We start from the raw sequence: 22913 nt of genomic DNA, 5'->3' as shown, positions 1-22913 counted from the left end.
GACACTTGTCAGCTTCCCTCAAGTTTTGATGGGAAATGTAGGCATCCTGGTCTTGCAGCTGTAATGGAGAGCCAAGCTGTAAAACCAGGACGCCTACATTTCCCATCAAAACTTGAGGGAAGCTGACAAGTGTCTAACCTGTGTCAGGCATCACTTGTAGCTTGGCTCTGAATCTCTTGAGTTCATTGGACTTAAAGGGTTGTAACTCTGCTTAGGGCAGCACTATCATAGATCTGCCCTTCTGAAACTGCTCAAACAGCTCCGTCTGTGCAGTTGCAAGTTCGCAACAGGTGTTAACTTTCCTAGGGTTCCACCCCTTTGGAAAACCCCATCATTGATTGCTGGCCTACAGAGACGCTCCCTTGACTGACATGGCGAGGCATTTCTTTAGCACCAGGTCTTTTTTTCTGGGAAAAGAGGTGGTGGAAATCAGTGGGTTGCCCTCGGCGAAAATGGTCACATGGCTGGTGGCCCCGTCCCCTGAACTCCAGACAGAGGGGAGTTTAGATTGCCAGAGGCGTGAAGGGCAATCTCAACTCCCCTCTGTCTGGAGATCAGGGGGCGGGGCCACCAGCCATGTGACCATTTTCCAGAGGTTCCGGAACTCCGTTCCCCCGCGTTCCCCCTGAAATAAAGCCCTGTTTAGCACCAATGAATACAACAAAGACCTTATGTGAGATTTGATGACAAAAGCAGGTTCCTGTGCCAGAGATTCTGACTGGAGGAGACCCCTCTCAACGTGGCGGTTTGATCTTGACAGGTTTCGACTCCTTTGGGAAGCCGAGCTGGCAAAATCTGGACCGGAGAAAGCTTCTCTCAGACGAGTTGCGCTTCAGTTTCAGAAAACCCGGATTCTGACAGACATCCTGGCAAATTGTGTCTGCGTTATTTTTGGTTCTTTAGGACCGGTGAGTCATTTGAGATGATCTTTGCAAAATATATATGAAAGGTGTATTTAGCTCTTTGCCAGGTGGATACTTTGCACGCAGGAAGTCCCCGGTCTGTCCTCCATTTTAAAAGGATCTGATTTGGCAAGGCTGAAGAACCCTGCATTGGAAACACGCTGTCAAAACAGACAATGCTAACATCATTGGTCTGGTTCAATAGAAGGCCACCTTTTGTGTAAGAAGACTCCTTCTGGTTCTGATCAAAGGTCCATTTAGCCCACTATCTCCTCCCCACAGTGGCCAACCAGATACCACAGAAAGCCCACTAGCAGGGCAAAAAGGTGATAACCTGCTGCTATTCCCCACGGTAACTGGCTTTCAGTAGCCCATTATTATTAAGTAGAATAGCCCTGGTCCCAATATAGATGTTTGGAGGGGATCCTACTCCTTTCCTTTATTGTCAGAGCTGTCCGCCCATGCCTCCCATGAAAGGAAGAGTTCTCTCTTTTGTGTGCACAAGGCCACAGGTTCAATCCCTGGCATCTCCAGTTCAGAAGATGAGCAACTAGGAGATGTGAAAGATCTTGACCCTGTTGAGCAGTCGTCAGGGGTCATTTTGTAGAAAAAGAGCTGGAGGAACTCATTAGCGTAACTCATAAGCATAACAGCATATGCCATGCCCCTTGACATCACCAGAAGTGTGTCATTAGCATAACTGATTTGCATATGCCACACCCCCTGACATCACTTATCCTGGCTGTTTTGGACCCAATCCTGGCCATTCAGGGCCGAAATTGAGCCCAAAATGGCAAAAGGGGGCTGAAAATGGCCGAAAAGGGGCCCAAAATGGACAGGATCAGGCCGCTGATGAGTGGGAGAGTGATTCACCACCAGTCAGAGGCCTGATCTGGGCCATTTTGACCCCAATCTAGGCTGAAACGGGCCCAAAATGGCTGAGAGTCAGGTGGGCAGGGCCACCTGACATGTAACCTCTTTGGGGAACTGCTGGAGCTGCATTTCTGTGCGTTCCCCCTCGAAATGAGCCCTGGCTGTCATCCATCAAAGAATACAGCACTGACTTCCATAGAGCAATGGCCTGATTTAGTGTATGACAGCATGTTGTGTTCATTCAAAATGATACAAAATTGATTTCTTTTAAGGCCTCTTTAGTGTCTTGGAAAAGCGATAGGAAAATAGAACACTCTGTACTGCACAATATTGTAAGTTCGAAAGGTGAATAGACCTAACGTTGTTTGTAAGGCACTTTCCCACTTCTCAAAATAATTTTGGAAATTCCTTTGCAGACTCTACTAATACATAACATCCTCCAGCACAGCGAAAGCGGCTCCACAGACCTACTTCGGGGGATTGGCCTCTGTGTAGCGCTCTTTCTTGCAGAATTGACTAAAGTAACGTTCTGGGCACTGGCATGGGCTATCAACTACCGCACCGCTATCAGATTGAAAGTTGCCGTGTCCACCGTGGCCTTCGAGAATCTGCTGGCGTTTAAAACTTTGTCCCACATTTCCTTTGGAGAAGTAAGTTGTTAGAAAACGTAAACCTCTGTATCCAAGTAAATCACCTGGAGAGTTCCATTTGGAATAGCTGTTTGGGGAAACATTTATAAAAAGAAAATATCAGTGCTGTGTTTGCATTCGTCTAAGGCCAAACTAGACCGATAGAAGATTATTAGAATGTCCCACCTTTGTTTTTCTTAAGCTAATTAGCAACACTAGCTTTGAAGATAAGGGAGGGTCCATTCGGGCGTGAACATCTAACACTTTACAACTTATGCCTCTTCCATGATTTTTATAGCCCATATTCCCAACTAAAGCTGCAGTTTTCTCAGTGGGAGTAAAAAGACAGATACAACCTGTCTTTTTCCTTCTGTGAAGCTAATGGTAGCCTGGAACCATGAAAGAATCATGGAAAGAAAGGGTCACACTTTTCTTCCCCTAATCACCTTTTTCTCTATTTTTCAAAGCAGCCACCTGGAGTTGCTACTTAGTTTTGAAAAACTGGGAGAGATCCTAATCATGGATCTCTTGTGATATGTTGAGTTGGCCCTATAACCTTTTGTGCGTAAATTCTGGAAACACAGATCATGTAGATTTTTTTTCACTTGACTGACAACCGGATTAAGCAGGAGGGCAGGTGCCAAACAGGTGAGAAAGGTGAGCCTGTTTAACTTACCAGGAAAATTTGCAATTGGCTAATGTGCATTGGCTAATGAGCATGCACGCACTACAAAAGTATCAAAGACTGTATTTCTCATATTTCTCTATATTGAAGGCAGGGTGGGCAAAATCACAGTTCACTGAAAGCACCAAAGCCCTTTGATCCAGCCTGGCCAACTGATTGGCCACGAACTCACTGCTGTTCCTTTGCGTCTTTCAGGTGATCAATTTGTTAGCCAACGACGGCTATCGGATGTTTGAAGCTGCCTTGTTTTGCCCCCTACCAATCACCGTGCCTGTACTAATGGTTGTCTGTGCCATCTATTCGTGTATTATTCTTGGTCCCACGGCACTCATCGGAACATTTGTTTATATTCTGTTCATACCCTTACAGGTAACACAATCAGTTTCTTAAACAATGAATGTTTTAGGCTGCATCCGCTTGTTGCTGAATATTGGGCAATCATTGAACTATAGCAGCCATTCATAACTGGATTGTTCTGACTGCTCCAGGGAAGTCCAAAGGCAAAAGATTGCTATATAGTGCAACAGTTGTGCAATAGCCAATGATATATGGATCTAGCCAAAGGGAAGTCTTTACTAGAGATGGGCATGAACAGCAATACGAACAAAAAAAAAAGCCACAAACAGCCCAATCTGCTGTTTGCGAACAAGCTGTTCGTGAGACCCCATTCTAAATGAACAGGTGGTCATTGCAAGCCTTGTTCGTTGCTGTTTGTTAAGCTAGACAATCTGGCACCTGCAATCAATTCCCTTGGCAACTTAGGCAGGGATTGTCTGAACTCCTGCTGTTGCCCTGGAAACCCCAATGTAAGCCCAATTTAGCTTGATAGGCAGGTATTCCTTTCAAGTGTGGAGCTCCAAATTTGTTACAACAAGGGAGCAAATGCAGGGGGGAGGGGGGCTCCCAGCTTTGACTTTGCAGACAGTGGAGAGGGAGAGAGACAGATGCTGTTGGCATTTTGATAGAGAGTGCATTGGAGCTTGAATTTTCTTTGTGTGTGGTGGGATAGGGATCTACCCTTCAAGTTCCAGGGCTGCTGCCAGGCTCTGGGCCAAGTTATTATTTATTATTGGTACCTTTCCTGGTGCCTGCTCAGGTCAGGTTTCTGGGAGTGGTGCAGTAGGGATCTTGACTTGGATGATGGCTGGAGGAGAGCCTGCTGGCCCCCACGAACAGCCAACCACGAACATGTTCATGAACACGGCCATCTTCGTGAGTCCCTGTTCGTGGATGGCAACAAACAACAAACATCATGTTCGTTTTTTTTCTGTCTGTGCCCATCTCTAGTCTTTACTCCAACATCAACTTTTGTAGATCAAGACAGATCAAAAGAGACTCCTGAATTGCAACTGATAATGAAGCTCAAGACAATGCATGCACCTGGATTGAATCAAGACCTAGGCTTCCTGTCTCATTACCAATGCTGATTTCTCCATACCCACCACTCCTCTGCATACCCCACCCTATGCAATCACGCCTGCTATTGTCATTCACCAGCTATTGTCATTTACCTGTTATTGTCATTCAGCATCTGAAATCACTCCACTCACCAAGATATAAGGACAGATGGATTCACATTCTAGCTGTATCTGAAGTGGGTTGTGACTCAGGAAAGCTCATACCCTACCATAAATTTTGTTAGTCTTATAGGTGCTACTGGACTCTTACTCCTTTCTATAAACTGTTGTAGTCCACTTTGCCAGATACTGAAAATTAGATGCCTCCAAACAATAATAATTACTGATAATGATTACTTACCTACAGCAAGTTGAGTGTCCCTGGGTCTTTACACACTAACAAGCAAGACAGTTGCAGTTATCTGAGCTCCTGTTTTTTTAAAAAAACTGTAAAATTGAAAGTGGGGGAGTTCCCATTTCAATTGGAGCAGCAGAGCTGAGTACGGCGGTGCCAAACTCTGTCCTTTCCCAGTCTAAATACTCTTTGCATATGCTATTAGCCCATAATGCAAAAAAATTAATAAATTACAGACATTCCTCTGCTGCATGTGTGTTTTTTTAATTTAGCAAAACAATTGTAACTTGAAGATTCAGCCGACTGATCTTGCACCCCTGCTTATTTCCATATTAACGGTGCTTGGCCTGTTCCTTACAGATGCTCATGGCTAAACTCACAGCCGTATTCCGGAGAGGTGCCATTTTGGTGACCGACCAACGAGTGAGGATAATGAATGAGATTTTGACTTGTATCAAGCTGATCAAGATGTACGCTTGGGAAATGTCCTTTGCAAAAACTGTCAGAGGTATGGGGAGGGGATAAAGACCCTTCTTCCTTTTTCTTTTTCTTTTTCTTTTTCTTTTTCTTTTTCTTTTTCTTTTTCTTTTTCTTTTTCTTTTTCTTTTTCTTTCTCTTTCTTTCTTTCTTTCTTTCTTTCTTTCTTTCTTTCTTTCTTTCTTTCTTTCTTTCTTTCTTTCTTTCTTTCTTTCTTTCTGAAATTCAGTGCAGTGCCTTAACTAGATAATTCCTTACAATATCTGTGATTCACTGATCATTTAAGCTGCCAGGCCATCATTTACAGAATTACATATCATTGTCTTAAAGAGTGTGTGATTTATCACTTTGTTGCGTTATGACAAGTTAATACCTTTTGCAGGCATCAGGAAAGCGGAGAGGAAAATATTAGAAAAAGCGGGATATGTCCAGAGTGTGAACTCGGGCCTTGCGCCAATTGTATCTACCTTGGCCATTGTCATGACATTTGCCTTCCACACCCTTTTGAAACAAGAACTCGTAGCCTCAGTGGTAAGATTTACCCTAGGTCAATTTCTAAACGTGTAATTACTTGGTCTTTTGCTCTTCTACTACAGACCAACACAGCTACCCACTCACTTTCCTAATAAAAGGCAGTCTCACAGCCTGTCATTGAGTCTCTTTACATGAGACTCCTCAGTGCATGTTTGTCAAGTATAGAGATAGGCATTGTTAGCCGGGAAGTGCAGTTTAAAAAGACAGAGCCGGCAGAGATCACTCCTCAGAGGGTTTATTTAGTTTCATTTTTACCTCCCTGAAGGCTCTGTCAATGTCACTCTCCAGTCTAAAATGGTGTGGGATCACAACCGGAGGGCAGCGAGGAATGGAAATGGGCTGGAGCTGCCTCCTAGAGCTGGGCTTGGACCTGGAGAGGTTATCATGGGCTGATGTTTCACTTCTGGCATTTCACAGTCCCTTCACACAGCTCCAGTGACTAGCAAAGCCTTTGCTCTGCCACCAGCTCTGTCTTTTTAAACTACCCTTCCAGGCTAACATTGTATCTCCCGACACGTGTTCTTCATGTGTCGTGTAGAGAAACTCATAGAGGGGCCCGGTTTTTTTCTTTTTATAAAATGCAGACTTAAAGTGCTGTCCGTAAATGAAAAGGGTAACTCTTACTGTCCACATTGCAAAACACACACACAGAATTTCAGGAGACGATGGTGGAGGGGGGGAGCTGGAATCACGAGGGATGGGCACTTGAAAACAGAACCAACAGAACTGAATTCAAACAACCTTTGAATACCTCACTTTGCTCAGACCTCAGTGAGTATCCCCATTTACTGTAATAATTAAGGGATAGCTATTGTTCTGGAAGCCCAGTTAAAGGTGAAACATAAAGCATGCTTACAAGGTAATATTAAGGTTATGCGAACACATTTTCTTTTACAGGCTTTCAGTGTAATCGCAATGCTGAACGTAATGAGGTTTTCAATCGCCATTTTGCCTTTCTCTGTGAAAGCAGCAGCGGAAGCAAATGTTTCTCTTAAAAGACTGAAGGTAAGGCACCAAAGGCGATCGTAAATAGTTTTGGATTTGTTGAGATTACAGGGGGGAAAGGCCACTGATAAAGGTCCCTATATTATACCATTCTTTTAAAAAGAGTGCTAAGCTGCAGTACTGCAGCCCAAGCTCTGCTCACAACCTGAGTTCAATCCTGGCGGAAGCTGGGTTCAAGTAGTCAGCTCAAGGTTGACTCAGCCTTCCATCCTTCCAAGGTCGGTAAAATGAGTACCCAGTTTCCTGGGGGTAAAGTGTAGATGACTGGGGAAGGCAATGGCAAACCACCCCGTAACAAAAAGTCTGCCAAGAAAACGTTGTGATGTGATGTCCCCCCAGGGGTCAGGAATGACTCAGAGCCAAGCTACAAGTGACGCCTGACACAGGTTGGACACTTGTCAGCTTCCCTCAAGTTTTGATGGGAAATGTAGGCATCCTAGTCTTGCAGCTGTAATGGAGAGGCAAGCTACAAGACCAAGATGCCTACATTTCCCATCAAAACTTGAGGGAAGCTGAAAAGTGTCCAACCTGTGTCAGGCGTCATTTATAGCCTGGCTCTCAGTGCTTGCACAGGGGACTACCTTTACCTTTTATCAACACATATTAGAATTCCAGGAGTTGTTTATTCAACAGTGTAATGCTAACCAGAGTTAAATCCTTTTAAATCCATTGAAGTCCATGGGCTTAAAGAGGAATAACTCTGCCTATGATGAACAAGTTTCAGGTCCAGTAACATCTTTACGATGGCTAATGGAACATACCAGGGAATTTCAGAAGAAAATCAGCCTGTGTTTTATAGATTACAACAAAGCTTTCGATTGTGTAGATCATGAAAAGCTATGGAGAGTCTTTAAAAAAAATGGGAGTTCCACAACATCTGATTGTTTTGATGTGCAACTTGTACTCTGGACAAGAGGCTACTGTCTGGACAGAATATGGGGAAACAGAATGGTTTCCAATTGGCAAAGGAGTCAGACAAGGATATATATTATCTCCCTACCTGTTCAACCTCTGTGCAGAGCATATCATAAGGAAAGCTGGATTTGATCTAGAAGAAGGTGGAGTGAAAATTGATGGAAGGAACATTAACAATTTGAGATATGCAGATGACACCACATTACTGGCAGAAAATAATGAAATCTTGAAATGACCACTGATGAAGGTTAAAGGGGAAAGCGCCAAAGCAGGATTACAACTGAACATCAAGAAGACAAATGAGGAAATTGAAGTTGTTTGAGATTTTCTATTCCTTGGCTCAATCATCAACCAACAGAGAGACTGCAATGAAGAAATCAGAAGATTTAGACTTGGAAGAGCAGCTGTGAGAGAGCTAGATAAGATGCTTAAAGATAAAGATGTCTCTCTGGGAACCAAGATCAAGATAATCCAGACTATGGTATTCCCCATTGCCGTGTGTAGATGTGAAAGTTGGATGGTAAAGAAAGCTGACAGGAAAAAAATTGATTCATTTGAAATGTGGTGCTGGAGGAGAGTTTTGCAGATACCGTGGACAGCCAAAAAGACAAATAAGTGTGCACTAGATCAAATCAAGCCTGAATTCTCCTTAGAAGCTAAAATGACAAAACCTGAGGCTCTTGTACTTTGGTCACATCATGAGAAGACAAGATTCTCGGAAAAGTAAATAATGCTAGGAAAAGTGGAAGGCAGCAGGAAAAGAGGAAGACCTAAAACGAGATGGCTTGACTCAATAAAAGAAGCCACGGCCTCCAGTTTGCAGGATCTGAGCAAGTCTGTAAGAAACAGAACGTTTTGGAGGTCTTTCATTCATAGGGTCGCCATAGGTTGGAATTGACTTGATGGCACATAACACACACACTCATGATGAACAAGTTTCAGGTCCAGTAACATCTTAAAGACCAATTAGATTTCCAGGGTAGGAGCTTTCGAGTGTCTGAGCTCCCTTTGTCAGATATGAAGACTTTTCCCACTCCTTATATCTGATGAAGGGAGCTCATACTCTCAAAAACTCGTACCCTGGAGATCTCGTTGGTCTTTAAGGTGCTACTGGACCCAAATTTTGCTCTTCTACTGAAGAGCAACATGGCTACCCACCTAAAGCTATCTGCATATGATGGCTCTGTAAGTGTACAACAACCAAGTGATGGGCAAGTTTGGAATCTCCTCGATATTTATGAATCATCTTGGCAAGCATTCAGACAAAGCTCATCTATTTTCTGACAGCCCTGTCCTTAGTACAGACATACAGATCGTGCCTTTGGGAATCTCACCTGCCTTGCACCCACCCTACTATTAGGATGTTCAAGCCCCTAGCCCCCAAATCCAGACACCTAGGGACAAGGGTCGGGGTATGGGGAAAACAAAAACTACATAAAATATTTGCAAGAATTAATCTGGAGAAGTGACCTGAACAGCAAAGAGAGTCACCAAAGAAAGGGGTGCTTGGTTAGGTGCTTTGGTTATGCTCCACCATCAGGGAGAGTTTCAGTGAGAAGTGAGCCTTTAAACGGCATCTTTCCTTGTGCCTTTGGCCCAAGTGGCTCTCTGTTGAACGTTTATTTTGCATGTGCGGAATTGTATTTAATGTACTGATGTTGGGGAATTACTTCAACGAGAAGTAGCATTGTAGCATTGTACAAGTACCTTTGGCTTGTAAGTCAAGTATTACAAGCTGGACAAATTCATATACCAAACCATTGAAGAAGGCAGCTTTGACCCTCAAAACCTCATACCCTGAAAATCTTTGTTGGTCTCAGAGGTGCCACTGGACTCAAATCCTGCTGACATACCAAACTAAGTAGTTGTAAATTTTGGTGCCATCACTACATGCAATTGGTGGACTTCCCTCTTAGCCCGCCACAGTGCCCCCATACCCTTTTCCTCCGGATTATGCCATGGAAATTAGTTATGCTTTGTTTCAGAAAGATTTCATCCCTGTGCATGGCTTTACGCTTATTTAAAAAAAAAATTGCTACCATTCTCTATTGTCTCTGTTTCCTGGAATGTCATTAACTGTTTGATCGTTGTTGCATTTTGCTCAGTGTATGTCCTAGCTGTCGATTATATTGTATTTCCACTCATACTGTTGTAATTTGCCTTTAATCTCGGTGAGAAAGGTGGACTATGAATGAATGAATGAATGAATGAATGAATGATTTAGATGTTAAACCTAGCCTTGTACTGAACACAAAACAGCCTTATTCTGAATCAGACCACGGGTCCAACAAGATCTGTATTGTCTATTCAGACTGGCAGAGGGTCTCCAGGAAATTAGGCCGAGGTCTTTCACAACACCTCCTACTTGGTCCTTTTAATTGGAGATGCCAAGCAGATGCTCTTTTCTTTTATCATGGCTCCTTCCCTACTGCTAGTCCCTTAGTTTGTCTTGGTCAGTATTGCATGCTCTCGTTAGTAGACTGTCCAACAGAAGCTTTTCCTAAGATTCTTCTTGAGGTTATGAATCACACCTGGGGGATTTTGGCATGCCAAGTTTGTTCTCTACCTCTGAATTACAGAGCTGGCAACCTGAGTCGGGCCATTTACACACGGCTTACCTTCTTCCAAACACTTCCGAAAACCAGCGTCTTCACAAGCTGTTATCGCACGAAATCGCGTGAGAAGATGCTGTTTTCCATGATAACAATGTCTTCTTGTATGATTTCGCGTGCAAAGACGCTGTTTTTCGGAAGTTTTCGGAAGAAGGTAAGCCATGTGTAAACGGCCTTGGTTGCCCTGAGAGCTCTCCACTGCTGTGTTGTGCTTGACTCTGGCTCTTCTCTCTTAGAAAATTCTTCTCGCTAAAGTTCCTCCTCCCTATGTGACCAACCTGAACGACTCTGAAAACGCCTTCGTGCTGGAGAATGCCACGCTGTCCTGGGGAAGTCCGAGTGAACGCACTGCCACATCCGGAGAGGCAACTATCGCTAATGGGAACAGCGCCCACAAAGGCCTGCAACCTGTCCTTTCCCACTCTCAGATATCAATTCAACCAGCCAAGGAGAAGAATGACGGCATGGCCTTGCGCAAGATCCATTTTGCTGTAAAGAAAGTGTGTAGACCTTAAAATAATATGTACATTGAATTCAGCTGAAGTTTGCATAGAGCTGCTTAAGATGTAGATAAAGTGGTTGCTCTGCTTACCGTCCGCCGCATTCCTTCCCCCGTCACCTTCTCCATATCCCAGAAAAGATCAGGGATAGGGGATGGGATTCTACAAGTGATTGGCTGGGGAGGTCATTGTGGCATAAGAACATGAGAGGTGCCTCCATTCCTCCTTCTCCGCTTTAGAAATACTTCAAAACAGGGCTTTTTTCCTGGGAAAAGAGGTGGTGGAACTCAGTGGGTTGCCCTCGGAGAAAATGGTCATGTGGCCAGTGGCCCCGCCCCCTGATCTCCAGACATAGAGGAGTTTAGATTGCCCTCCACACTGCTACATGGAGGGCAATCTAAACTCCCCTCTGTCTGGAGATCAGGGGGCGGGGTCACCAGCCATGTGACCATTTTCAAGAGGTTCCGGAACTCTGTTCCACCTCGATCCTGCTGAAAAAAAGCCCTGCTTCAAACTAACTACAAATGTTTAAAAACGTGAAACGTGTCTTGCTGTATCAGAGCAGTGTTCCACCTAGTTTCGCATCCTCTTTCGTTAAGTGGCCAACTTGTTGCTCCGGAGGTCCTGCAAACACGGCAAAGAGGCAAGGACCCCCACCCCCAAGTTGCCCGCTTCCACTGGTCTTCAGTTGAGTCTTGCCAGCTCGAGGTTGGGAAATTCATGGGAATTTGAGAGTGGAGCCTGGGGAGGGTGGAGTTTGGGAAGTGGAGGGACCTCAGCAATCCCAGAAAGTCCACTCTCTAAAGCAGTCGTTTTCTCCAGGGCAACTAATCTCTGTCATCTGTAGATCAGCTGAAATTCTGGGAGATCTCCAGTCTCCACCTGGAGGTTGGCAGCCTTGCTTGAACAGTGTACTGCTTCCATAATGAGGATCCCTTTAGTCATGATGGCTAGTAGCCATTGATGGACATTTCCTCCACAAAACTGTCTGTTGCCCTTTCAAAGCCATCTCAGTTACTGGCCGTCATTTTCTCTGCTGGAAGCAAATTCCATATGTTCAGTAAAGAATTCCATCTTTTTGTCCATCCTGAATCTATCGCCCCTCAACATCATTTAGGTTCCCCCAAGTTCTATTTTATAGGAGAGGTGGGAAACATACTCTTTACCCACTTTCTTATCCCCCTACATTTTTTGTTTTTTAAAAAATCTTTATCATGGGCTAAACTAGACGTGACGGCATCTATCGATCCGACCCATGGATGCTGCTGCCATTTTAAAGCTATTTAAAAATACAAACAGGGCCTGATCCTGATTGAGCCCACAGAGCAGCAAGCTGAGGTGCTCATTCCCTAAGCTTGCCAGCCTCTAGGTGGTTGCTGGAGATCTCCCAGAATTACAACTGATCTCCAAGCCATAGAGATCAGTTCCCCTGGAGAAAATGGCTGCTTTGGAAGATGAACTGTATGGGATTATACCCTGCAGAGATTTCTCCCTGCCCTCTCCAGGCTCCACCCCAAAAATCTCCAGGAATTTCTCAACCTGGAGCTGGCAACCCTACTTCCTTCTCCCCCCTATGCCTTTTCAAGTGCCAAAACTCCCAAGAGGTTGGGTAGGTGGCCATTTCAGTACTTGAAAAAGCGTGGGGTGGGGGTGGGGGGAGAGCTCTTTTAAACTGGGAAAATTTGACAGAGAACATTTAAGGTATAATTTCACAGAGGGCTCACTTTGGGTAAATGCAGGCAAACATGCTAAGTGTAGAGCTAAGAAGAAGAGCAAAGTGATAAATCACCCTGAACATTCGGTGGCATTTCATTCTAATTTTATCCCAACCTCACTAGCTTCCAGTTGGTTTTCAGGGCAGGCCCAAGAATAATTTCCCTGGTCTGAGAATGGGTTTATAACACTCCTTCCTGACATATCCACACACATGATTACCTCTCACCTGAAACATTTTATGCCTCATAAAAGAACCAATTTTATTTTAGAAATGATGTAAATAAACCATATCACAGTAACAGCAACAGGGCTTCTCTCCGAGGCCCTAGTGAAATATACAGATTCTCACCCCCCCCTCCCCGCCACCCATACTTTGGCCGTAGTTTCTGGCCCCAATTCAAAGAGCTAATTGATCTTTAAATCCTTAAAGGAGGTACCAGAGGATAGTTCAGTAATAAGGGGTGGGATGGATTCTCTTGTTGCTTATTGTTTTAATATTTTGAAATTTGTGTTTTTAAATTTTTTTTGTGTCAGTGGTATCTTGAGTACTTTTGAAAAGTAAAACAGAAGTGCTTAAATATTTTTTTTTTAAGTCTGAGATCCAAACACACTTCAGATGCTAGCCTTTCTGTGACATTACCAATACTTTGGATATCTTTGCTGAGAAAAGAATGTTGCTCCTTATTAAGCTTCCAATGAATTGCCATGGTACTATATTTTAGAAAAGTATTTTGAGTATTGATTCTGCGTATAAAGCATTCATTTGGGGAAATACAATACAGCTTTAAATACATAATCTTCAATGTTTATACCTTATTATATATATTTTAGGGCCAGGTTTTAGGAATTTGTGGAAATGTTGGAAGTGGGAAGAGCTCGATCATAGCAGCAATACTAGGACAGGTATGCAATATTTGCAACTTTTTCTGTTTTTTTTTAAAATCAGTCTTATTTCCAAGACCAAACAGAGTGGAATGTTTTCTATGGTTTTATTTATTTTTCCTGTTAAATTTGGTGTAGTCCATGCTGCAACACTTGCATTGCTGTAGGAGTCCTTTTTATCATTCACTGGCAAGCAGATTTGATTCTGCATGGCTGTTAATATAGAACTATCTCCCCCCTTAAAAATTCACACACACGGGCAAAATCCTACTATATCAGGAGTAAGGAAAGATTCTGCTTTTTGTTTGATTTTTTTCTCCATTTGGTTTTTTTCCATTTGTTTTCAACCTCATTGATTACTTTTTGTTCTCTGATGAATGATCTGTCGTCTAGAAGCACTTGTGAATCAATGCTTTATTATTTGTTCTTGTTCCTTTGGGGAGGAAAGGAAGGGATTTTTAATTTTATAACCAGCCAAGTCATTGCTGTGCTTCTTCTTCTTCTTCTTCTTCTTCTTCTTCTTCTTCTTCTTCTTTGTCCTTGTCATCTTTGTCTTCATTTTTGTCTTCGTCTTCATTGTCTTCATCTTCTTCTTCTTCATTGTCTTTGTCCTCGTCGTCTTCATTTTTGTCTTTGTCTTCGTTGTCTTTGTCTTCTTCTTCACTGTCTTCCTTCTGCTCATTTTCATAATAGGGAAATTACAGGAAAAACTTAAAATAAAATGGAATAAATAAACAGTGACTTTGGTTGGCTACAAAGTGAAAGACTGTTTTTACCCCCCACACACAGTCTCTCAAAAAAGAATAGACACTTTACAGTTGATTCTTGAATGCTGCAAGTGAGAGAACTGGGAATAATTCATTAAGCTAGAAGTAAAATGACAGAAGGAAAATTTTAAAGGAGAGTAGCCCTTAGAAACATTAGTCATGCGCTGGCCACCCAAATGAGACTGTGTATCACTACAACTGCTTGTAAGGAAATAATCAATTGGGTCTGGGAAGAAAACAGAAAAAACAGTGCAGAAAACAGTGGGATGCAATAAGCTGCTACTAATGTCATCTGGGTTAAGTGAACAAATAATGGTAATTTCTGCCTAAATCAGTAATGTGGATTGAGACAATAAAAATGGCAACATTCTGTGCTTGCAAAGTGCAGACATAGAAGTTATGGAATACCCAGTGCCTTCCTGATGTGTTGATATCATAATTGCACGCACCTCAATGCAGAGTTCAATTCCAAGTTCAAAGCTCTGATGCGCAACCATTAACTTCAACCTGTACCACAGTTCCTTTGTACATATAGGTCTCTATCAGCCTTTAGCAGGGACAAGGGATCCTACACATGTAAGAAAAATCCATGTGCACCCAAGCACATAAGGATCTCTGGATCTGGATAATATATACCAGCAAGTGGCCTTAAGGCATCTTATGGGCCAATGGTGAGATGACAGAAGACGATGAACAGATCCTCGTTATGGGTTTTATTATTAAGTATCAGCTGCAGGGCCAGTGGAATGGGGCTGATTTGGATTGGGACCACAAAACTGGGGCGGGGGTTGCACTGAAATGGCATGAAAAAAAGCAAAAATGATGATCGACAACCACCGCAAAAACGAGGCAAACTGACACCCACGACAATGACAATGCACCGAATCAGAGAGCAATGGGAGTCATTGGACTGGCTTATCCCTATTTGTAAATAGCAGCTGAGCCCAGAGAGGCATATTTGATCTTTTTACTCCCGGTCTCCTCCTTCCAGATGCACCTGCATCAAGGGACAGTTGCTGTGGATGGCACTTTGGCGTACGTGTCTCAGCAGGCCTGGATATTTCATGGGAGCGTCAGAGAAAACATCCTGTTTGGGGAACCATTTGAGGAGCAAAGGTAAAGGATAAACGAGCGTCAAACCTAGGCATGGCTCAAGTAGGACTTAAGCTGGGTTTGTTTAAACTAATTAGTTTTAAGAACTTAAAAAACAAACAAACAGTGTCTTTGAGCAAAAAAAGGTTGCTGGGCAGGGAAGGCATTTAAATTCCCTCCCTGTATTTTTGCCTTGATTTACCTTCCCCCACCCCATGTAATTGGCTACATGGAGAATATAGAGGTAGGGTTGCCATTCTCCAGGTAGGGCCTGGAGATCTCCTGGAATTTCAACCAATCTCTAGACTACAAAGATCAACACCCCTGGAGAAATTGGCTGCTCTGGAGGGTGAACTCTATGGCATTATATCCTGCTGAGGTCCCTCCCCTCCACAAACCCTACCTTCCCAGGCTCCACCCTAAATATCTAGGAATTTCCCAACCCAGAGTTGGCAACCCTATGAATAGTGGATTTTCTGAAGAATCCAAGAAAACTAGTCTCTCTACTAGAGATGGGCACGAACTGGAAAAAAAAACGAACTATGTGGTTCATGGTTCGTCAAATTTCATGAACCATGAACATTCACGAACCTGCCCCTGGTTCACGAACCGGTTCGTTTGGTTCGTGAAAACATCACAGCCAGGTCAGAAAATCATCACTTCCAGGTCAGCAGAAGTTCACTTCTGGGTCAGCAGAAGGTCTGCAGGAAGTCCGTCCCCTGTTGCCTAGAAAACTGATTGATTGGCACCAGGCTGTCTGCAGTGACAAACCAAAAAACGAACCAAACAAACCAGCCTAAAGTTCATGGCGGTTCATCAGAAATGGGCTCTGACGAACCGCTGGTTTGCGAACCACGAATCGGCCTGGTTCATGCTTAATTTTGGTTCATATTTCGGTTTGTGCCCATCACTACTCTCTACTCTTCCCAACACTTTAAGCCTACAGGAGACATTTCTGTTTGCAATTTAAACTGTCTCAGGGAACAGAGGAAGTGTTAGGCTTGGCAACGGTAGGCCTTTATTGTTTTTAATGGGTTTGCCCTTGCCAGCCATGTGTTTTGGTTCCTGAGGACACGACTTCCCGTCCTGGCAGTTCAATTATCACTCTTTTCATGTCAACATGTACCGTGTGTCAGATTACAGCTGCTTCAGCTTGTGTGTCTAAATCTCCAAAGTAGAGGGTAGGAAGGAAGTAAAAAAAGAACCAAGGTGTTAAATACGCCACCGGCTCACCCACAGAGGCGTCCCTAGAAATCCAAACTAATGAGACTTGACACGGTTAATTGGTGTCACTTCAATCAGGATACACCGGCTTTCAATTTTGTGGGAATAATTAAACCGTACTTTTCTGAGCGTAAGGAAATTGGCTTTCAGAGAAGTCAGACTGGGGAGCCAGAAAGGGGTTGGAAGAAGAACTGAGATTCCCCCAGTTCAAATCCCCGCTCTGCCATGAAGTTCCCTGGGCGACCCTGGACCCATTGTTTAGCTTAACTGACCTCATAGCATTGTTGTGGAGAATAAATGGAAGAGGGCAGAAGCCTGTACACTCCCGGAATTACAACAGACCTCCAGGCAACAGAGATCAGTTTCTCTGGAGAAAATGGCTGCTTTGAAGGGTGAACTCTATGGAATTATATCTCGCTGAGGCCCCTCCCCAAACCCCACCCTCTTCAGACTCCACCCCCCAAATCTCCAGGAATTTCCCAACCTGGACCTGGCAACCCTACTCAGACCTGGTATTGCCTATTCCCTGGAGGGTGCTCCACTCAGCAGATAAACAACTACTGGTGGTCCCTGGCCCCAAATAAGTCTGTCTTGCCTCGACCTCTTTAGCCCTGGCCCCAACCTGGTGGAACTCTCTGTCTGATAGAACTCGGGCCCAGTGGGATTTACTATTATTCCGCCAGGCCTGTAAGATGGAGATGTTCTGCCAGGCCTCCGGTGGCTGAAGTAAATGGCTCTCCTCTCCAGTCTCCTACTGGAGGGGGGAGCGTCCCCTCCTAGCCCATTTGCTCTTTTTATCTGTTGTTCGCCATCAGCCACCATGGGCCCAAATGGCTATATGCGGGATTGTACGATGTGCACTGCTGAGGGCAGGCTGTCAAACTGCAACTGCTCTTTTATGCTACCAGTTTTAATTGCTTATCTTTGAGTTTTTAAATGGATGTGATCCGCTCTGAGCCTGCTTGCGGGGAGAGCGGACTACGAACTTAATAAATAAATAAAAATGATAAAATACTGGCAGTAGCTCAAGGATTCAGATAGACCTCTTTACCAGCCCTGTTACCTAGGAATGACCAGAGACTGAATTGTTTTGTTTTGAAGAGATAATTGCATTCAAACAGGGCTTTTTTTCTGGGAAAAGAGATGGTGGAACTCAGTGGGTTGCCCTTGTAGAAAATGGTCACATGGCTGGTGGCCCCGCCCCCTGATCTCCAGACAGAGGGAAGTTTAGATTGCCCTCCGCGCTGCTGGAGCGGCGCAGAGGGCAATCTAAACTCCCCTCTGTCTGGAGATCAGGGGGCGGGGCCACCAGCCATGTGACCATTTTCAAGAGGTTCTGGAACTCCGTTCCACCGCGTTCCAGCTGAAAAAAAGCCCTGCATTCAAATTTGAGACATTTGCTTTAGATTCTGACCTCTGCACCTGGGTCACATGAAACGACTTCACGCTGAGCCAGGCTATCTAGGTCATCGAGTTCTGCTTGGTAGTGGCTTTCTGGGATTTTCCCCAGTTAGATTATCTGAGATTCTTTTTCACCAGGGACTGAGCTTGGGACATTCTGTGTCTGCGGAGCAACGGCCTCTCCCCGCTGATTCACAGCAACAGCCCAAGTTTGAACTTTGAGTCGCTGACCAAAACGTAATGTTTACTGTCCTCACTGCTCCAAACCCCTGTTTTCACAGCCATAATTCTTCCCATCAGGGAAATCTCTACCCCCAAATCTCCAGAAATTTCTAAAGTCAGAGTGGGCAACCTTAGATCTTCTATAGATTGAGTATATCATCTTTCTGGGGTATGCATAGCCATCTGTATGCCTCACCATAAGAGGAAACCGTTGCTAACTATCTCATTGTGTGTGATGGTCTAAAATTACATTATAGCAGCAGAATTTCCTTGCTTATAAATTCTGATGGCTCGTCCCCAGCCAGTCCTTTGTAGTTAAAGAAATCAAGAAACAATTTTCTCCTTATTAGTTTACGAGGTATTTTCCCCACACGAATGTGCTTAAATAGGAGCCAAGTATAACATTTTGTTGTGTGTTCTTCAATTAGGTTGCAGCAGTTCTTGTTATAGGAGGCCATGCTTTGGAGCCCTGTTTAGCAAAACAAAACACAACCTCCCCCTTTCATTTCCCACTTCCTGAAAATGACTCCAGGGCATAGCTGTAGTGTCTTGTTAACAGTCGATGTTGCTGCAGGGAGATAATATGCATAGCAGAAAAACACTCCCCAAATGGAAGAGGACCCTGCTGACCCAAGCATTACATAAGATGGATAAGCATTGGCCAGGTCCTACAGGAACACACTCTAGTAGGCATAGAATATTGGCTGCTGGAAACAGACATCTGTGTTCAACAGGGCATTTCTTTTTTATTTCAAGATCACAGGCTTTAGAGTACTTCATCAGAATCCAGTAATGTAAAATCTAGGGAGTAACGAGAGCAGCTTCCAATAGAGCAAAGGAAAGAACGTTCCCATTGCTTATGTGCCAGATCCACATGAGCACATCAACAGGCCAGAGACTGGCAGCTGGCAGTAGGCGTGCCAGGCTGCAGCCCACAAATCCCCTAGCCCTGAGGTGGCAATCCTATTGGGCCTCTTTTAGGCTTGTATTCCATTTGCTTCCATCTCGGTTTCTTTGTGTCCCATCCTGAAAGAAAAGAGCAACAAAAATATTGCTGTGTTCATGGCTAATTTAATATTCAAAATAACAATGACAACAACATTCGATTTATATACCACCCTTCAGGACAACTTAAAGCCCACTCAGAGCGGTTTACAAAGTATGTTATTATTATCCCCACAACAATCACTCTGAAGGTGGGTGAGGCTGAGAGAGCTCCGAGAAGCTCTGACTGATCCCAGGTCACCCAGCAGGCTTCAAGCGGAGGAGTGGGGAATCAAACCTGGCTCTCCAGATTAGAGTCCTGCTGCTCTTAATGACTGACCCTAGGTCACCCAGCTGGCTTCAGGCGGAGGAGTGGGGAATCAAACCGGGCTCTCCAGATTAGAGTCCTGCCTTTCTTAACCACTACACCAAATGGTCCCAGGATGATCTTGTTCAGAATTGTGGCTCTTTCTGTCAGTTCCCTCAATTCCTGTTCTTGTAGTTTGCCCGCCCCTCATCTATGTGACCTACAAGAGCAGCTTAATCCCATTCTTCCCTCCTCTTTCTTTGCCCCCCTTCCAGCTGCCACCATTTGGGTCAATCTCTGGCCCAATTGGTCAGTGCTCACGTTCTGTACTGCTGTTGACTGGTTTAGCTAATCCTGGTGCTACTGAAGAAAGCAGACGAGGATGAGGCCATGAACAGAATCATGGGAGAATTAAGGGAACAGAAGGGGAAGATTTTTTAAAATGTATATGCTGGCTAAAAGAGGCGTCCAAGACCAGTGGTGGAAAAGACACAACAGACATGTGATAAACAGGAAGACCTGCCAAGGCTTTTTTTAAAAAAAAGGCCTTTCTCTGAGCCAAGCTACAAGTGACACTTTACACGGGTTGGACACTTGTCAGCTTCCCTCAGGTTTTGATGGGAAATGTAGGCGTCCTGGTTTTACAGCTTGGCTCTCCATTCCAGCTGCAAGACCAGGATGCCTACATTTCCCATCAAAACTTGAGGGAAGCTGACAAGTGTCCAACCTGTGTCAGGCGTTACTTGTAGCTTGGCTCTGTTTCTTACTCTGTTGACCTTCCTCAACATGAAAAACTGATTCACACATTACAGGAGAATGAGGAGGGGAGGAGGTGCCATTCGTATAGGAGAAATATGGGCTCAAATTCCATGTCTGCCATAGATTTATTGTGTGGCCTTGGATAGGCCATTGGCCTCAATTCGCTATGTCCGAAATGGAAGTAATAATATTGACGTACCTCTTAGGACTTTTGCAAACACTAATGCAATAAAATCCAAACACACTTTGTAGATTAGCAGTGCAATCCTATGAAGAGTTACTCCAGTCTAAGCCTATTGAAGTCAATGGGATTAGACTGGAGTAACTCTCCATAGGATCACACTGTAAAAGCCCTGCTTTGAGCTAGGCCATAAATACATACCATCGAAAGTTGTATAAATGCAGAATATCAATCCTGTGCAACCAAATTAGCCTTCCTGTTTTTTAAGATGATTGATCAGGCATCAAAAGGGTCTCACGGGATAAAAAGCCACGCTCGTTGTACTTCCCATTCCAATGAGCATGTATAAAGCTAGTTCATGGAAGACCTTTGGTTTTAAAGAGAACAGATGTGAAAGAAGACTGAATTCCATTTCCTTCTGATTCCTTAGGTACAATTACGCTATCAGTGTTTGCAGTCTGAAATCAGATATGGCCATTCTTCCATACGGAGACATGACTGAAGTAAGTATCATTTTACAAACTGACTTCATTCAGATTTTTCAGCTCCAAAGACAAGCTGGTCTTTTCACAATTCAGCTGTTGACTGAAGTGGGTACTAGATCAAATCAAGCCTGAATTCTCCCTAAAAGCTAAAACGACAAAACTCAGAGCCAAGCTACAAGTGACATTTTTCACGTGAAGGACACTTGATTGTTTTCACAAGTTTTTCTGGGAACTGAAGTCCCTCTCCCCCGCCCCTTTTCCTTCTGTTCCTTCCCCTCTCTGTTAGAATCGCTGCCTGAAGAGCCAGAGAAAGCCTAAGGCAACAGCAGCTTTTGCAAATCGTTCCTCCAGTCACAAGCCTGCTCTCAACGGTCTTTGGGGGCGGGCAGCTGCAACTTTCTCCCTTCCCTGGGCATCCTGCTCAGCTTCACCAACATGTCAGCTTTCTCCAGAGCAGCTCCCCAGGAGCAAGATGATTTGCAAAAGCTGATGCTGCTGGCTTTCTCTGGCTCTTCAGACAGCGATTCTAACAGAGAGGGAAAGGAACAGAAGGAAAAGGGGTGGGGGAGAGGGACTTCAGTTCCCAGAAAAACTTGCGAAAACGATCAAGTGTCCTTCACGTGAAAAATGTCACTTGTAGCTTGGCTCTGAGGCTATCGTACTTTGATCACATCATGAGTAGATAAGATTCTCTGGAAAAGTCAATCATGCTAGGAAAAGTGGAAGGCAGTAGGAAAAGAGGAAGACCTAAAATGAGATGGCTTGACTCAATAAAAAAGCCACGTCCTCCTGTTTGCAAGATCTGAGCAAGTCTGTTAATGATAGGATATTTGGGGGGGGTCTTTCCTTCATAGGGTCGCCATAGGTTGGAGGCAACTTGATGGCACATAACACACACACAACACAGCAACCACCTGAAGGTTAGCAACTTTGGCATCCCCCCAGTGCCCAGTGATGTCCAGCAAGCATTAAACTCCCATCCAATTCCTGATGTACAATGATTGCAACAGTCAATACCTTGCTGGGAAATGGTGTCCCCCCCCCCCAGCTCTCTGGTCTTTCCCTCAACCATTTTAACCCTGTTGGGTGAGTTGGGCCAAAGAGGAGAACCTTGTTTAGATCTTCCCCTTTTTGATCCATTTTACAAACCCTCTTGCTGCCTGTTTCCATGTGAGTGACTGAAATAAGGTTTTAAGGGGAGAAGGCTACAATAATAGGATGTGGCAATAATAGAACATGGCAATGCGTCCCTCTAGGCCATCTTGTCAGTTTAAATTTTTATTAGAAGCATTCTTAACTGGGAACATTTTGTATGACTCAACATGGGATTTGAGGGGTTTTTTTTTAAAGTACTTCGGGACTGGCTATTACAGTACAATTGCTACAGGTATTCAGGGAAAAAACACACACACAAACCCTGGGTGCCTCATTTGAATGTCCCATCTGCAGACATTTTCTGAGTGCTTGTCATGTGGACATGTGTCTAGAAGATTAAGGCTTGGATCCAGCAATGCACAAGATATTGTGTAACATCTCACACTTTCCTCCCTATTTATTATAGTGTCCCAAAATCTGTTGCAGAAGATCTTGCACAAGCAAAAATGCAAGTGGAGATCCTTTCCTCTCCTCTCTTCCAATAAAAGCTCTGTGACACAGTGATCTTGAGCGGCATATAGTTGTTCTTAATCATTTATTACCCACTCTCCAAAAAGAGTAAAATAATTTTGCATTTGTGAGGTCATTTTTGGATCCTTATCAATAAGCAAAGATGTAACTATCTCATAGGGATATGAATCAGAACAAACTGGCAAGCGTGGGGAATTATAATGTCTCCTAAGACTGACATACAAGAAGTTGGGATACGATAAGTTGCTCTTCGTTCAAATGGCTACTGCAAGCTTCCCCTCCCACCCTTGCATTTCCACTTGCACAAGAGCTCCAGCACAAGAGGAAATTTTGCCCTTGATCCAACTCTAAATCTGGAGATACACCCATGTGGACTCCCTTTG

The 22913-nt window shown here is 44.0% G+C and overlaps 1 protein-coding gene across 4 annotated transcripts in view; it reads left to right on the top strand.

Moving 5' to 3' along the window:
- Positions 1-22913, top strand: part of LOC129343979 (ATP-binding cassette sub-family C member 12-like) — an 80841-nt gene that overhangs the window by 18368 nt on the left and 39560 nt on the right. For all 4 annotated transcript variants that reach the window (XR_008598355.1, XM_055000423.1, XM_055000422.1 and 1 more), the window contains exons 5-14: positions 761-908; positions 2192-2425; positions 3285-3458; positions 5202-5349; positions 5701-5849; positions 6750-6857; positions 10621-10884; positions 13432-13503; positions 15241-15365; positions 20850-20922. Coding sequence is in view for 3 of the 4 variants with exons in the window: in XM_055000423.1 (XP_054856398.1) it covers positions 761-908; positions 2192-2425; positions 3285-3458; positions 5202-5349; positions 5701-5849; positions 6750-6857; positions 10621-10884; positions 13432-13503; positions 15241-15365; positions 20850-20922 (1495 nt within the window). In the remaining variant the exon portion in view is untranslated. The remainder of the gene's footprint in view (positions 1-760; positions 909-2191; positions 2426-3284; positions 3459-5201; positions 5350-5700; positions 5850-6749; positions 6858-10620; positions 10885-13431; positions 13504-15240; positions 15366-20849; positions 20923-22913) is intronic.

Source organism: Eublepharis macularius, chromosome 16 (genome assembly GCF_028583425.1).
Source record: "Eublepharis macularius isolate TG4126 chromosome 16, MPM_Emac_v1.0, whole genome shotgun sequence".
Taxonomy (NCBI): Eukaryota; Metazoa; Chordata; class Lepidosauria; order Squamata; family Eublepharidae; genus Eublepharis; species Eublepharis macularius.
This window is presented reverse-complemented; position numbering and strand designations above follow the sequence as displayed.